Raw genomic sequence first — 16413 nt, forward strand, 5'->3', positions numbered from 1 at the left:
TAAGTGTCAACCAAATTCATGACTGAAAATCACAGATCAAAACACACACATGCGATTGGCACTGGCAAGAGCCTTTATATATATGATGCATGTATGAGTCAACATTTATTCTTAAATTGCCAGTGGGAGTCATATGTATGTCAGCCGGTCGGTCAGACGTACATATAAGTCAGTTTTATATATATAGATTTGGGAGTGGGAGATGAGGTAAAGAATTATAAATTTATTAGGTCATCTGGAAAACCAGATGGGCTGAGCCCCAAATGGCACCAGCCTAGTATTTATATTTTAAAGTATTAAAGACAATTTCCAAATACATAAATTCTTTCACAAATTAGATGTTATCTTAAATTAGATGTTAATATTAAAGAAATTGAAATGATTTACCGCTGGATGTTCCTGATCTTGCATACATTGAACTAACATCCGTTTGATGACGTCTAAATAGTGCTGCTGTTGGTTCCCAAAAATTCCAGGAAAGTTCCTAAAAAATGATTCAAAATGTTTTTTGTTTTTTTTAATATAAAAAACTATATTACATATGCCCCAGCCAGATAACTGAGTTGCTTAAGAGCACTGTCCTATTACCCCAAGGCTGCAGGTAAGACCTGTGGTTAGGGCACATACAAGAATCAACCAAAGAATATATAAATAAGTAGAAAGCCAAATCAATGCTTCTCTTTTTTCTTCTCTTTCCAAAGTCAATAAAAAAATAAAAAGAAATTACATTTCATCTTAGTAAAGTGATAACTAGAATATTTAATTAAATGTCTACCTGACTCAAAAGTGTGTGTTAATCATTAAGGTTGAAAAATACCCTCCCCTCCAAGCTATCCTCTTTTGGTGGAGGGGTGGGTATTTTCCAACCATAAGGATTAACATAGTGGAGGTGATTAGACTAGGAGTAGGGGGAGACCCAGGGATACATGATTAAGCCACCCATCTTAGCCCAGTGCTTTCTTCTGATACTGTCTCAGTGGGAAGCTAACCTAAAGTGCAGGATGTGACAAGAGCAACCACCCGGTAGCTGCCATAACCATGCTTTCTCACTGTCTGCTCTTAGTCTTGGTGATCCAGGGTAGTTTAAGTTATGTTCTACTTTAAACTAGGTAAACAAATGAAATACTTTTACTTAATTCTCTACTCTGGATTATTGATATAAATTAGATACATCTGACAAATAAAGGAGAAAATGGTGTTAATATCTACCCTTATCCTCTTCAGATGCTCAAGGTATACCTTATTGAAAAAAATGTATATAATCATTAAAATTTATAAACCAAATTTTACTTTAAATGCAGTGATCTGTATAACATGGTGGGGCAAATTTTTTCTTAATGCAAATAGTTACTGCATTATAAACTTCGATCATCTGCTTATAAATACATAGCAGTTTATTAAAATATTACATTTTTATAAAGCTTGACCACAGAAGACCCAGAAAATAAAGGGATGCATGAGTCTTTTCTTTCTCTTCTTCAAGACGCCATTACTAAAGCAGGTTTTGTAAAAGCTACATTTAGTACTGTGTCCATTTCCAAATAAAGCCGAAGAAACTGTTCCAGAATGTTTTCAGAATAAGAAAATTAAATAAATAAATAAAGCTCCAGCCCGTTGAGCATTGATCTATGACCCAGGTTCGATTCCCGCTAAGGGCACATGCCTGGGTTGTGGGCTAGATCCCCCATGTGGGGTATGCAGGAGGCCGCTGATCAGTGATTCTCTCTCATCACTAATGTTTCTATCTATCTCTTCCTCTCTGTTCCTCTCTGAAATCAATAAAAAAAATATATATATACATATATAAAAAAAAGCTCCAGAGAGCCCTCATATACAAATGAGGATCATAATACGAAATAAAAAGTTTTGGTTCCCCCCGCCCCCAATTCTACTTCCAACACAAATACAAAGCTTATCTGAAGGACTTTTAAGAATAAAAAGTTGTTACACTAGAAAATAAAAATGTGCTTTGCATATTCATCACATTAACATTTTCAGAAAATTAGATCTATGTATATACCAGAAAATGTGAAGGGCAGCTTCCCGCAGTCCCATATTTTGAGAGCTGACTGAGTCAAAAAGGAACTTCAAACCTTCAGGCCATTGGTTGTTACCATCCTCATCTAAAAGTAAAAAAATCCAGGCATAAAGCGTGTAAGTCAGAACTTCAAATCATTAAGGGTGAATCCTTTCATTATAAGCCTCATTCAAAATAGTAGTAGAAAATGTCATCTACTCTACATTAAAAACAAAAAAAAACTTCTAACAATTAGGTTTTTTAACTTAAAAATGATATACTACTATATAATAAGAGTAATATGCAAATTAACCACCACTCTGCTACATCCACAAACCACGCCCACCAGCCAATCAGGAGCGAGTATTCAAATTAACTTAACCAAGATGGCTGCTGACACAAAGAGAGCAGGAGGGAGGCTTGTGCTTTCCCAGTGATGGAGGAAGCCAAGCTTTCTGCACACCCTGGCGGGCCCAGGCCTCCGCTCAAGTCTACAAAGTTTCAATTGTAGAAGATAAATAAATCCCAGATACCAGGGACTCTGCTTGGGTTGCCAGGAGGTGTGGCCAGTCTGCAAACCCACCACAGGCCCCTCGCCAGGCTTCCCCACACCCCAAGGGAAACCCCACTGTGATCCGGGACACTGTTCTGGGCAAACCAGCTGGCTCCCACCCATGCACCAGGTCTCTATCCTATCTAATGAAAGAGTAATATACAGATTGACCATCACTCCAACAAACAAGATCAAGATAGCTGCCCCCATGTAGTCAAAGATCCTGCCACCACGTGGACACAAGATGGCCACCACAAGATGGCCAGCAGGGAAGGGCAGTTAGGTGTGACCAGGCTGGCAGAGGAGGGAAGTTGGGGGCAACCAGGCCTACAGGAAAGGGCAGTTGGGGGGACCAGGCCTGCAGGGGAAGGCCAGGCCTGCAGGGGAGGGCCAGGCCTGCAGGGGAGGGCAGTTAGGGGTGACCAGGCTGGCAGAGCAGGGAAGTTGGGGGCAAACAGGCTGGCAGGGGAGCAGTTAGACATCAATCAGGCTGGCATGGGAGTGGTTAAGGGGTGATCAGGCTGGTAGGCAGACGTGGTCAGGGGCAATGAGGAAGGCAGGCAGGCGAGCAGTTGGGAGCAAGCAGTCCCGGATTGAGAGGGCAGTTGGACATCCCTCGAGGGGTTCCAGATTGGAGAGGGTGCAAGATGGGCTGAAGGAAACCCCCAAACCCCTGTGCATGATTTTCATGCACGGGGCCTCTAGTAATCTTATAAAAAGCAATTGTTTATATTTGTGTTACATAGCACAAGTATTAAAAGGAGTCACTTCTAAGGAGTGGGATTGGAGAAAAGGCATCACTGTGACTATTTGACTGGTTGTATCTTTAAATATATATACTATTGTTATTAAAGAGTTTACAAAAATAGGCCAAGCTAACATATGATAACAAGGTCTTGAAACCAAAATAATTATTAATTTCAAACTGTAGATGATATAGGAGTGGGAATCCCAGGACCCAGAGTAGGGTGCTCACACATTCCAGTTTTAAGTGTTATCAGATTTTATCAATGTACTTACTTAAAAAAAATTATTGATGTTTTACAGAGAGGAAGAGAGAGGGATAGAGAGTTAGAAACATCGATGAGAGAGAAACATCTAGCAGCTGCCTCTTGCACACCCCCTACTGGAAATGTGCCCGAACCAAGGTACATGACCTTGACCAGAATTGAACCTGGGACCTTTCAGTCCACAGACCGACGATGCTCTATCCACTGAGCCAAACCGGTTTCGGCTCAATGTATTTACTTTTAAACAAGATTTTAAAATACAAAATTTTTGTGCTACTTTGTAATAAAAATGAGCAACCACAAAAATATACTGCGTTCTTAACTCACCATTTATATTTATACAAAAAATGTAGAATTGTAGAAATTGCGATTGCACTTTTTCTTGTTAAAAATTTCCCTCCATTATTTGCTGATTTTCTGAAATTAGTGCTAATTAGTGAGATTAAGAAAAATACCCTTCACCTATCTCTTTAACATAAAAATGTTGCTTTGCCAAAACTGGTTTGGCTCAATGGATACAGCGTGGGCCTGCGGACTGAGAGGTCCCAGTTTGATTCCGGTCAAGGGCATGTACATTGGTTGTGGGCACATCCCCAGTAGGGGATGTACAGGAAGCAGTTGGTCGATGTTCCTCTCTCATCAAAGTTTCTAGCTCTCTATCCCTTTTCCTTCCTCTCTGTAAAAAATCAATAAAATATATTTTTTTAAAAATGTTGCTTTGAGTTGTAATAAAATAGCTGCTTAAAAGAAAACACTTCTGGCCCTGGCTGGGTAGCTCAGTTGGTTAGAGCATCATCTTGATACACCAAGGTTGCAGGTACAGTCACTAGTCAGGCACAGACATGTATCAACCAATGAATGGATAAATAAGTGGAACAATGAACTTATTTCTTTCTCTCAAACTAATAAAAGAAAAACTTTTCAAATATTTTTTAATTGATTTTTGAAAGGGAGAGGGAGAAACAGAAACATCAATAATGAGAATCATTGATCCGCTGTCTCCTAAAACCCAGGCATGTGCCCAGTCCTGGCATCGAATGATAACTCCCTGGTCCATAGGTCGATGCTCAACCACTAAACCACACTGGCCTGGCAATAAATGAAAACAATTTAAAATACTACGAAGAGAACACCTTGAAACATTTTGAAAATGTTTTTATTATCAAGTGATTGATTTAAAAAAAACCTCTTATCTATGCAGTTAAAAAATTTAAAAATAAGCCAGTTCAGTGGTTAGGAGTGTCCACCCTCAGACCAAAGGGTCTCAAGTTTGATTCTAGTCAAGGCACATATCCCAGATGTAGGCTCAATACTGGCCCTGGTCACAGCACTCATGGGAGGCAATCTATATTGATTTCCCCTCCCCCCCCTCCCCCCCCCTCCCCCCCCCCCCCCCGCCCCGCCAAGTCCCTTCCACTCTCTTTAAATATTAATTGCGGGGAAATCTTCAGGTGAAGATTAATAAAAAATAATAAAAATAAGTAAAAAAAATAATAATATTTTAAAATAGGATTTCCTAAGCTTTTTTAAAAATTCAAAATTAGCAGTTTCATCCTGATCAATGTGGCTTAGTTGGTTGGAGAGTTGTCCCAAGCACTGAAGGGTTTCGGGTTTGATTCTAGTTGGGCATATATGGGAGGCAACAGACTTATATTCTTCTCTAAAATCAATAAAAATACATACTAAAAATATTGTTTCAACCTTAGTGAGTTTGGCTTAGTGTCTAGAGCAGGGGTCCTCAAACTTTTTAAAATGGGGGCCAGATCACGGTCCCTCAGAGAGCTGGAGGGCCGGACTATAGGAACTACTAATTCCTACTGTAACACCTCGGCTGCGCTCACTGCCCAAAAAACCTGGCAGGCAGGATCAGACTCCTCTGCGGGCCGCATATGGCCCGCGGGCCGTAGTTTGAAGACCCCTGGTCTAGAGCATCAGCCTACAGACTGAAGGGTCTTGGGTTAAATTTCAGTCAAGGGAATATAACTTGGTTGCAGGCTCCTCCCTGACGCAGGGCACATATAGGAGGCAACCAATCAATGTGTTTCTCTCACACTGATAGTTCTCACTCAGTCTATCCCTCTCTCTAAAAGTCAATGGAAAAAAATATCCTTGGGTGAATGAAGATTAAAAAAAAAAAAAAATAGCAAAAGCACCTGGATTCCACTAATTTCTTCTTGTATTGCCAAGTCTACAAAGTAGGCTAAAAGTCAGTCTATGCTTTCAAAACTGTACAGATTAAGGGGGAATAAAAGCAACAATTTTCCCATAACCGGTTTTGGCTTAGTGGATAGAGCATTGGCCTGTGGACTGAAGGGTCCCAGGTTCGATTCCGATCAAGGGCATGTGCCTTGGTTGCAGGCACATCCACAGTAGGGAGTATGCAGGGGGCAGCTGATCGATATTTTTAACTATCTCTCTCCCTTCCTTACTATAAAAAAATCAATAAAATATATTTTAAAAAAAAAACACACCCAATTTTCAAACAAACTATAATACTAATTCTCCATATGATAAACACCGATGGTATGATTGCATTTCACAAACATCTATCATTTTGGCCCTAAATGCAGAATCCATAATAACTATCATTTTGAACAGAATAAATGATACTCATGTTCTTGAGAATTTTCCTCTACAGATTCCACTTAAAAAAAAAAAAAAAAAAAAGATAATATTAACATTTGATTCTTGAACAATGTATTGGTGGGGGCAGTCGGTAAACTTTAGGGGTACCCACCCCAAACACAACAGAAAACCACAATTAACTTTTACTTCTCCTATTTTTCTCAGTATCCACTGGGGATTGATCCTAGGACCTGTGTCAGGTAACAAAATTCACAGATGCTCAAGTGTATTATCTAAGATTGTATAGAACAATGCATACAGTCAACCCATGGTATCCAGACTCCCAACAGCAAATTGCAAAATAAATAAATAAATACTCCCATATATGTGGACCTATGCAATTCAAATATATATTATTCAATGTCAACTGTGCTTTTTCTTTTATAACATAGAGACCTGGTAGGCAATCGAGGCTGATCAGAGCCATCTAGCCCAGTCCTGATGGGGGCCGCTTGGGGCTGGCAGGAGGGACTGCAGGAGCACATTGACCACCAGGGGGCATTGAGCATCTATCCCCTGGTGGTCAGTGTGCATTATAGCGACTGGTCATTCAGTTGTTCAGTCACTTAGGCTTTTATATATATAGATAATAATAAATGCATTTGCATACAAACCTATTAAATTTCTGGCCAACTCTGCAGCAATATCACAAATTTTCTTTCTCATGCTAGACTGTGTTTCCATTTGAATAATCATTAGTAGTTCACTCTTGATGGCAGTCTGGACATCAGAAGGAAGAGTTGGGTAGACTTCATCAAATGCAGAGGACAAAAGACGTCTTAGGAGAACAGCAGCCATTTGTCTAGCCTATAAGTAGATAACATTGTTAATAACTTACTGTCTTCCTAAAGAAAAAAATTTCTAACAAACTAGATTCCCTCTGCCATTTATGTATTTCACTATTTTTTAATCCTGTCCCAAGGATATTTTTCCCATTGATTTTTAGAAAAGATAGAGTGGAAGGGGGGAGAACTGGGAGAGAGAGAGATGGAAGGAAGGGAAGAGAGAAACATCCATATGAGAGAGACACATTTATTGGTTGCCTCCCACACACACCTGACAGGGGGATGAGGATTGGGATGGGGTGTGTGCAACCAAGGTATATACCCTTGACCAGGTATTTAACCTGTAACCCTTTGTTTCTGGGGCGGAAGCTCTAACCACCGAGCAAAACTGGCCAGGGCTCACAACTCTTTTGACAATTCATTCCAAAAGCATTTTATTTGATTTTGAAAAAATATGAAAGTATTTCTAATCACATTAGCCTACTATATAAGAAAATACTACCCAAAAGTATTTTTTTTATAGCTGAGTAAAAGACCTGAGATTACATCTCAAATAGGAACACATCACAGCATCACAAACCTATTTAAAATTCCTATTTTTAATATACTCTGGGAAGAAAAATCAGATATTAATAAAAACTGTATTTCCTACTTCTCCATTTGGCACTCACTCTAGTATCCAAAGTGCATCTTCCACATAATCATATACTCTCATCCTGGACTATCTTGCTATATTACTGACTTTTCATTAACCTCTTTAGATAAAATGCTATCAAATCTATTTATGTTTACATGTCATTTATGCAAACAAATATTTTAAGTTCCCAACACCAAAAAAAAGACAATCAATCTCAATGTGCATATTCTTATCCCATTTTCAAACCTAAAGAATTTAAGTTTTGTGTTTTCTGTATCACCTGCATTTCCTGTATTATTAAAGATAATCAAAAGTTGACACAAACACCATTATAAAATTTGATATTAAACCCATAAACCAAATTATACATGTTCTTTTTCTTTTTTTGGGCTACAGCTATTCTTTTTTTAAATATATTTTATTGATTTTTGTACAGAGTGGAAGGGAGAGAGATAGAGAGTTCGAAACATTGATGAGAGAGAGTCATCGATCAGCTGCCTCTTGCACACCCCCTACTGGGGATATGCCTACAACCAAGGTACATGCCCTTGACCAGAATCGAACCCGGGGCCCTTCAGTCCCCAAGCCGACGCTCTATCCACTGAGCCAAACCGGTCCCGGCAAGCTACAGCTATTCTTTATCAAATTTCTTTGGGACTATGATCAACAAAAAGAGTTAAACTATACAAATAAAATTTGCCATTTTTTTTCCTCCATTTACTTTTCACTGAGAAATCATTTCATCTGAACTACTTAAAACAGATAGCAAACTTATTTAAAAATGTGTACTCTAGCCGAAACTGGTTTGGCTCAGTGGATAGAGCGTCGGTCTGCAGACTGAAAGGTCCCAGGTTCGATTCCGGTCAAGGGCATGTACATTGATGTGGACACATCAATGTGGAAGATCAATAAGATATATTTTTTTAAAAATGTGTACTCTAGCCCTTGATTGGTTTAACTTAGTTGAAAGAGTGTCGGCCTATAGACTGAAGGGTCCCCGGTTCGATTGTGGTCAAGGGCACAAGCCCAGGTTGCAGGCTCGATTCCCAATGGGGGGCATGCAGGAGGCAGCCAATTGATGATTCTCTCTCATCATTGATGTTTCTATTTCTCTTTGTCCTTCTCCCTTCCTCTCTGAAATCAATAAAAACATTTAAATAGAAAAAAACTGTTATAGTCTCCCATTAGTCCATAATTTTTATTTTTATTTATTTTATTTTATTTATTTATTTTTTAATATATTTTATTGATTTTACACAGAGAGGAATTGAGAGGGACAGAGAGTTAGAAACGGCGATGAGAAACATCGACCAGCTGCCTCTTGCACACCCCCCACAGGGGATGTGCCCGCAACCAAGGTACATGCCCTTGACAGGAATCGAACCCGGGACCTTTCAGTCCGCAGGCCGACACTCTATCCACTGAGCCAAACCGGTCCCGGCAAGTCCATAATTTTTAAAAAAAATAGTGATATTTTATATGCTAGCCCTAGCCAGTTTGGTTCATTGGATAGATTGTCAGCCCGCAGACTGAAGGGTCCTGGGTTTTATTTCTGTCAAGGCCACCTTCTTCAGTTGCAGGCTCGATCCCTGGCCCTGGTTAGGGTGCTGCAGGAGGCAATTATTCCATGTGTCTCTCTTACATGGATATTTCTCTGTCTCTCCCTCTTCCTTACACACTTTCTAAAAATCAATGGAAATATAGCCTTGGATAAGGATTAACACAAAAATCCAAAGTGGTTAAAATTCCTATAAAAGTGGCTAAAATATTTCTATTCTCACACATATACTGAAAACAATGAAGCCACAATAAAAATGCTGAAGCCAGTTCACAATCATCTAATTCCTAAATCAAATCAAGATTTAAATGGGTTTCAATATAGATATTTTTAAAAAATCTTCACCTGAGGATTGTTTCTACTAATTTTCAGAGAAAGAGGAAGAAGGGAGAAACACGAATGTGAGAGAGAAACAGATCAGTTGTCTCCCATATGTGCCCAGACTGGGAATCAAACCCACAACTTTTTGGTGTAGGGGATGATGCTCCAATCAACTGAGCCACCTGGCCAGGGCTCAATATGGGTTTTTAAAAGTAAAACTCAACCATTTTTATATTGTTCTGTTTTAAAATTTGCTTTGTAGCTGTGCACTCTCCCTGTGGGAAGCATGCTCTGGCCTTTTCCCTCCCCTTCTTCTTCCCCGGTGTCCTAACCTTTGCCTTTCTTTCCCCTGAGCTCACGGGCCGTCTTTGTTTCTGAAATGTTTCCTGAGCCTACACAACTCACACAGCTTACTTCTATTACCTCTGTAACTTTCCAAATAAATTTTCTCTTATAATTTGAAAAAATAATTGTCTTGTAGCTAACTTGCATCTACCTTCAAGAATTAAAATAGCCAACTGTAGAGACTTAAGTTTATTGTTCATATTTCACATTCATTTTGAGTTAAAGAATAGATATATGTTTTCTCGATTCGGGTATTTTAATGCTTTTTCCAAAATAAATAGGATATTCAAGTCACACTCAATGTTATACACAGATATTACTTTTGGGAAGAAAGAAATTAGCTATAAATTCATAGAAAAGTAGAAAAAACATTAAATTTGATTTGGTAATTAGTTAATTTGTTAAAAGCCATGATTTTAAAAGGACTCTACAAAATGTCCTTTATTCTCCAAACAACTTTATAGTAGATATTTCTCTCCATTTAGAGATAGCTATAAGGATAACATTTTAAAAGAGATAAAAAGTATTTTTTTCAGATCATTTAGCAACACATTAAAATACATAAAGAATTAAATTTCATTTAGAATGAGCTGTCTTGAGCTAGAAAAAATTTTATAGCCACAGAAATCATATTTGATAATTTTAATGCAATTATTTTAAAAATATTAACTTTTAAATATCCTGGACACATCATTTGACATGGGGGGATGTATCATTGTCATTTTTAATATGAGCACTTCGACATTTTTTAAAACTCCAATAGCTTTGAGCAAATAAGGTAATGTCTACATAGTAACAATAGTACTCACTATCCACTTTGACCACCATCTAACATCCAACTTATGAGAATATATTCTCGCAGAAACCAGTTTGGCTCAGTGGATAGAGCATTGTTGGCCTGTGGACTGAAAGGTCCCAGGTTTGATTCCAGTCAAAGGCATGCACCTTGGTTGCGGGCACATCCCTGGTAGGGGGTGTGCAGGAGGCAGCTGGTCGATGTCTCTCTCTCATCGATATTTTTATCTCTCTATCCCTCTCCCTTACTCTTTGTAAAAAAAAAAAAAAATCAATAAAATATATTTTTTAAAAATTAAAAAAAAAGAATATATTCTCACCCTAGCTGATTTGGCTCAGTGGTTAGAACATCGACCTGTGGACTGAAGGGTCCCAGATTTAATTCTGGTCAAGGGCACATGCCTGGTTGGCAGGCTCAATCCCCAATAGGGGGCATGCAGGAGGCAGCAGTGATTTTTTTCTCATTATTGATGTCTCCATCTCTCCCTCTCCCTTTTTCTCTGAAATAATAATAATAATCCTACCTAATAAAAGAGTAATATGCAAATTAACTATCACTCCACTACATCCAGCCAATCAGAGCGAGTATGCCAAGTAACCCAACCAAAATGGCTACATCCACAGAGAGCATGAGGGAGGCTTGGGTTTCCCAGGCAACAAAGGAAGACTAGCTTTCAGCCTGCCCAGCAAAGATCTCCACTCAAGGCTACAAAGTTTCAATTATAGAAGGTAAACAAATCCAAACAAAAATGGCTGCTGGCCACGGAGAGAGCAGGAGGCTTGGCTCTGCTCCGGGCTACAAAGTTTCAATTGTAGAAAGTAAATAAATTCCAGATACCAGGGCCTCCACTTGGGACGCCAGGGGATGTGGCTCGCCTGCAAACCACCACAGGCCCCAGCTCAGGCTGTCCCACACCCCAAGGGAACCCCCACCCAGATCCAGGACACCCTTCAGAGCAAACCAGCTGGCAGTTAGGGGTAACCAGGCCGGCAGAGGAAGGAAGTTGGGGGCAAACAGGCTGGCAGGGGAGTGGTAAGGGGGTGATCAAGCTGGCAGGCAGAAGCAGTTAGGGGCAATCAGGAAGGCAGGCAGGCAAGCAGTTGGGAACCAGCAGTCCTGGATTGTGAGAGGGATCCCAGATTGGAGAGGGTGCAGGCTGGGCTGAAGAACAAACGGTGCCCTCCTTGCCCCTTGCATGAATTTCGTGCACCGGACCTCTAGTAGTAGTAGTAGTAATAATAATAATAATAATAATAAATATATTCTCAAATATTATAGTACCTCCTCAGCAGCTGTAGTATTTCTGATGGCCTGTAAGAGGAATGTGATCTTTGACTGGCCTGGGATATTCTCATAGGTTTCCTACATGAAAAAGAAAAACATGAAAGGTTAGAATATAGTTAGAAAACATCATGAGTACCATCAGTGAAAAGAAATGAAGGCTGGGAAAGATCAATGCATGAGAAGTCATATAATCTAGGCCTGGGGTTAAAATTTCCTCCTGTACCATAAAATATACTTCAGATAGGTTAGGGAAAAGAAGATGTTCAAGGAGTTACTTATTAAATTCCTTTCTATCATTATCTTTTAGATTTTTTTATGTGTACACATTTCCCTAACTTTTGTTCCCCTGATTAACACTCAAGGCCTATGAAGGTATTAAGCGTGACTTGAGCTGCCATGCTGCAAAGTAAGTACTCACTATCTCCTTAGATCATGGAAAACTGCTTATCTTGTCAACATTTTTAGATCAGAAGATATGAAACTGGTTCAAATGAGCACTTCTTACATCTATCAGATGAAGCAAGTCAGAAAAAGGGAAAGTGTTCAAATTCTTTATGCTACCTTTTCTTTTCAAGCAAGGATTATACTAAAACCATATTATACACAAAAAATACATACAGTCAGGAGAAATTTGGCCAAGAGACTATTAGATTTTGAAATCTAGGTTTTTGAGACTCAGGACACTTCTCTCCTTTTCTATTAATAATGGCAAATGAGAGCAAATTGGTAAACAATAAAACTAAGTTGACGCCAACAGACAGATGGTCAGAGTGGATCAAAACACAAGACCTAAGTATATAATATCTACAAAACCAAGTGAAAGTATCATCCATGTGCATATATAAAAATTTTAACAATAGCAGTCTTTTACTATGGAAAATAAATCATTAATTTAAGCACCCTTTGAATTGCTTTCCCCAAGAAACCTCTTTAAACTGATTGACTAGAATTGACAATAAGTATAGATAGTCCATTCTGATCTATCCACTACATTCTATATAATGTAGATAGAATGTTAATTTTGTAGCAGTCTAATTCAAAGAGCTTGCCTGCTGTCTACTAGATACCACCCCATAAAATTTACCTGGTTTCTCTGGACAGAAGTGATAAGGACAAAAAAGGGAAAACAAGGTGTCTCTGAATCCACATCTACATTACACTTTTTATTAAGTGATTGCTCCATGATGTCCTGGAGATAATGACCTATCCTAACCTACATAATAAAATGCTAATATGCAAATTGACCAAACAGGGGAAAGACTAGTTACAATGATGCCCACTGACCACCAGGGGACAGGCGCTCAATGAAGGAGCTGCCTCCTGAAGGATCAGTGTGCTCCCATAGGGGGAGTGCTGCTCAGCCAGAGGCTGAGCTCACAGCTGGCGAGGCAGTGCTAAGGATGTCCCCTGAGGGCTCCTGTAAGGTGAGAGGGTGCAGGCCAGGCTGAATCTCATGCACCGGGCCTCTAGTAAGGAAATAAGGCTTAGAAATTAAATGACTTGCCCAAAGTAGACCTTGGTCTTCTGAGGCTAAATGCACTCAACATCCTTGACATTAAATGCTCTCTAGGTTTCACCCTTGGGGGATGACTCCACCAAACAACCAGTTCTATTTAGACAGCACTATATAGTTTTCAAATTTCTCAAACATTATCTCAATCTAGGGAAGAACAAATTTGGTAGAAAGAATTCAAAATCTTTTGATAACTTCACATTTCTGTCAAGTATAAAAGCACATAGAACATAACATAAAGCAACAAGCAGACTGTCAAATTACAGCGGGGAAGGTAGGGAGATCTGGGGAAGATAAGAGATCAACCGAAGGACTTGTATACATGCATATAAGTACAACCAATGGACACAAAACTCTGGGGAGGGAGGGTGTGTATAGGAGGGGGGGGGGCAATGTTAAAATATGTACACAGATAATAATTTAATAAAAAAATAAAAATAAAAGCACTTAGAACATAACAGTGCTGAAAACTGTAACACAAAGTAGTCACAGCTGAGAGAAGATGGCTTGAATTTATTTACCCAGAAATGATATAATTTATGTAAAAATATTCAAAAGATTGCAAAAATAGATATACTTTGAGATTTTTCACTTAATCTTTATCAAAAAACCAATATAGCCTTTTCATTTATACATAATCTCGCACAGAACACTAAAACTGTCTTTTTATTCCTTGTACCTTGGCTGAGTCCCTAGTGTACTGTAGATGCTATAAATGTTTAACCAGTACATCTCCAATGGCTAAATCAAGTTTGGGGGGCGAGGGGCGGGGGGGAAGTATTAGTATATCACTTTCAGAAATCCTGTTATAAATGTTGATGATCTCTAACCTTGGCTACATTGAGACTATTAGTGTGAGTTACTTATAAGGATTAAGTCAAGTATCCTTCTACCTAAAAAACAAAAAGAGTAATATGCAAATTAACCATCACAAAGATGGTGATGCCCAGTCCCCTTAGCCCTGCTGCTGGAGTGTCTTGGTCTGTCAGCCTGGCTGGGGGTTGCGGGGAACAAGCAGCAGATCCAGCCTCACCACTCCACCGCTGTTGGAGTTTCCAGGCCTGTCACTGACAGAGCCTGGACAGCAGAGCATGGGGGCTTTGTTTGCAGGGCATGGGGGTTTCCTTAACTGGCAGTGGTGGGGGAAGTCCCCAGACATCGCAGACAGAGCCCAGACAGCAGGACTTGGGGGCTTTCTTCCCATGGCAGCTACGCCCCAGGCCCAGCAGACAGAGAGTGGACAGCAGGGCACAAGGGCTTTGTCTCCACGGCTGCGGCGAAGTCCCCAAGCCCTGCAGAGCAGAGAACCACGGGGAGTGGGCCTAAGCCATCAGTAGGACATCCCCTGACAGCTCCTGGATTGGAGAGGGTGCAGGTTGGGCTGATGGACCCCCGTGCACGAATTTTGTGCACCGAGCCTCTAGTTTCTTCATAAATTAGAAATCAAGGAGGAACAGTTTAGCAGGAGTGACACCTGACTCCTGAGAGGTTTCTCCCATTTGATCTGTTCTGCAGTAGCAATTAGATACAGTATTACAAAACATGGGACAGGATAATAGTTTCAAAAGAAAGGATACCAGTTTGATAAAAAGAAAATAGCTTTAAAATCTGGTGTAACTTTTTTGCCTCGGTTGGGCGGCTCAGTTGGTTAGAGCATCATCCTGGTCACCAAAATATGGTGGCTTGATTCCCAGTCAGGGCACATACCTAGGTTTTGGGTCTGTTCAGGGTGCATTCAAGAGGCAACTGATTTCTGTCTCACATCAATGTTTCTCTCTCTCTCTCAAATAAAAACAATTTTTAAAAAGTGCCCTCAGGAGAGATTTAAAAAAAAAATATAAAAACCCTATATAATAAAAGGTTAATATGCAAATTGACTGAATGGCAGAATGACTAGTTGCTATGACATGCACTGATCACAAAGGAGCAGACGCTCAAAGTAGGAGCTGCCCCCTGGCGGTCAGTGCGCTCCCACAGGGGGAGTGCTGCTCAGCCAGAAGCCAGGCTCATGGCTGGCGAGTGCAGTGGTGGTGGCGGGAGCCTCTCCTATCTCCACTGCAGGCAGGCGGTAAGAAGCAAGCAAGAGGTCCTGGACTGTGAGAGCCCTAGACTGCAAGAGGGATGTCTGACTGCTGGCTTAGGCCCAATCCCCTAGTAAACAAATAAGTAAACAAACAAATAAATAAAAATTTTCTTAAGTCTAAGCAGACTGAGCCCCACAAAGGCATGTATGGTATCTTTTCCTCTCTATTCCTAGAACCTAGCACAATAGAGTATGAAGAATATTTCTAAGCAAATATAAAGAAAACTTCTAGAACTATTCCTAGCACTAGCCCAGGCAAATTCAATGAATGTCACCAGTGTCATGGCAAATAAAATTTCAATTCCACTTGTTCTACATGCACAATTGCACATTAGGAAATTTCTCCTCTCAACTTTCCTGCCCACTAGGGAAATGCTAACATATTTATCTTACTCATTCCATAAATTTTTAGAGAGCCTATCTTGTGAATGGATACATAAAAGAGACAACTTTTACTTAGTAAATATCTGGGTTCCTCAAAAATCAGATGTAGTTTTCAATGTTACCCTCCTTCAATTCAAATCAATATTACAATGTTGCCCTTCTTCAATTTAAAGTTCTATATTAGAATCAATGAGGTATAAAGTCAATGGGAAAAATTAATTAGCCCTGGCCAGGTAGCTCAGTATGTTGGAGCATCATCTTGCAGACCAAAAGGTTGTGGGTTCAATTCCCAGTCCGGGCACATACCTAGGTTATGGGTTCGACCCCAGTTAGTGCACATATGGGAGGAAACTGATCAGTTTCTCTCTCTCTCACTCTCTCTTTCTCTCTCTCTCAAATCAATTAAAAAAATTCTCAGGTGAGGATTTAAAAAATTAATGGAAATATACAATCTATGCAAATGATTGATAAAATACTTATTTCATATAAAAATGTCATCATG

General features: G+C 39.7%; 1 protein-coding gene across 1 annotated transcript in view; it reads right to left on the reverse strand.

Moving 5' to 3' along the window:
• The window catches only part of IPO5 (importin 5), a 57988-nt gene that overhangs the window by 37952 nt on the left and 3623 nt on the right, over positions 1–16413 (reverse strand). Inside the window, exons 2-5 of the mRNA XM_084880261.1 lie at positions 11929–12009; positions 6820–7012; positions 2021–2123; positions 388–484 (exon numbers count right to left, since the gene is read on the reverse strand). Of these exons, the coding sequence (XP_084736387.1) occupies positions 388–484; positions 2021–2123; positions 6820–7012; positions 11929–12009 (474 nt within the window). The remainder of the gene's footprint in view (positions 1–387; positions 485–2020; positions 2124–6819; positions 7013–11928; positions 12010–16413) is intronic.

This window comes from Pipistrellus hanaki, assembly GCF_964339955.1.
Source record: "Pipistrellus hanaki genome assembly, chromosome: 3".
Taxonomy (NCBI): Eukaryota; Metazoa; Chordata; class Mammalia; order Chiroptera; family Vespertilionidae; genus Pipistrellus; species Pipistrellus hanaki.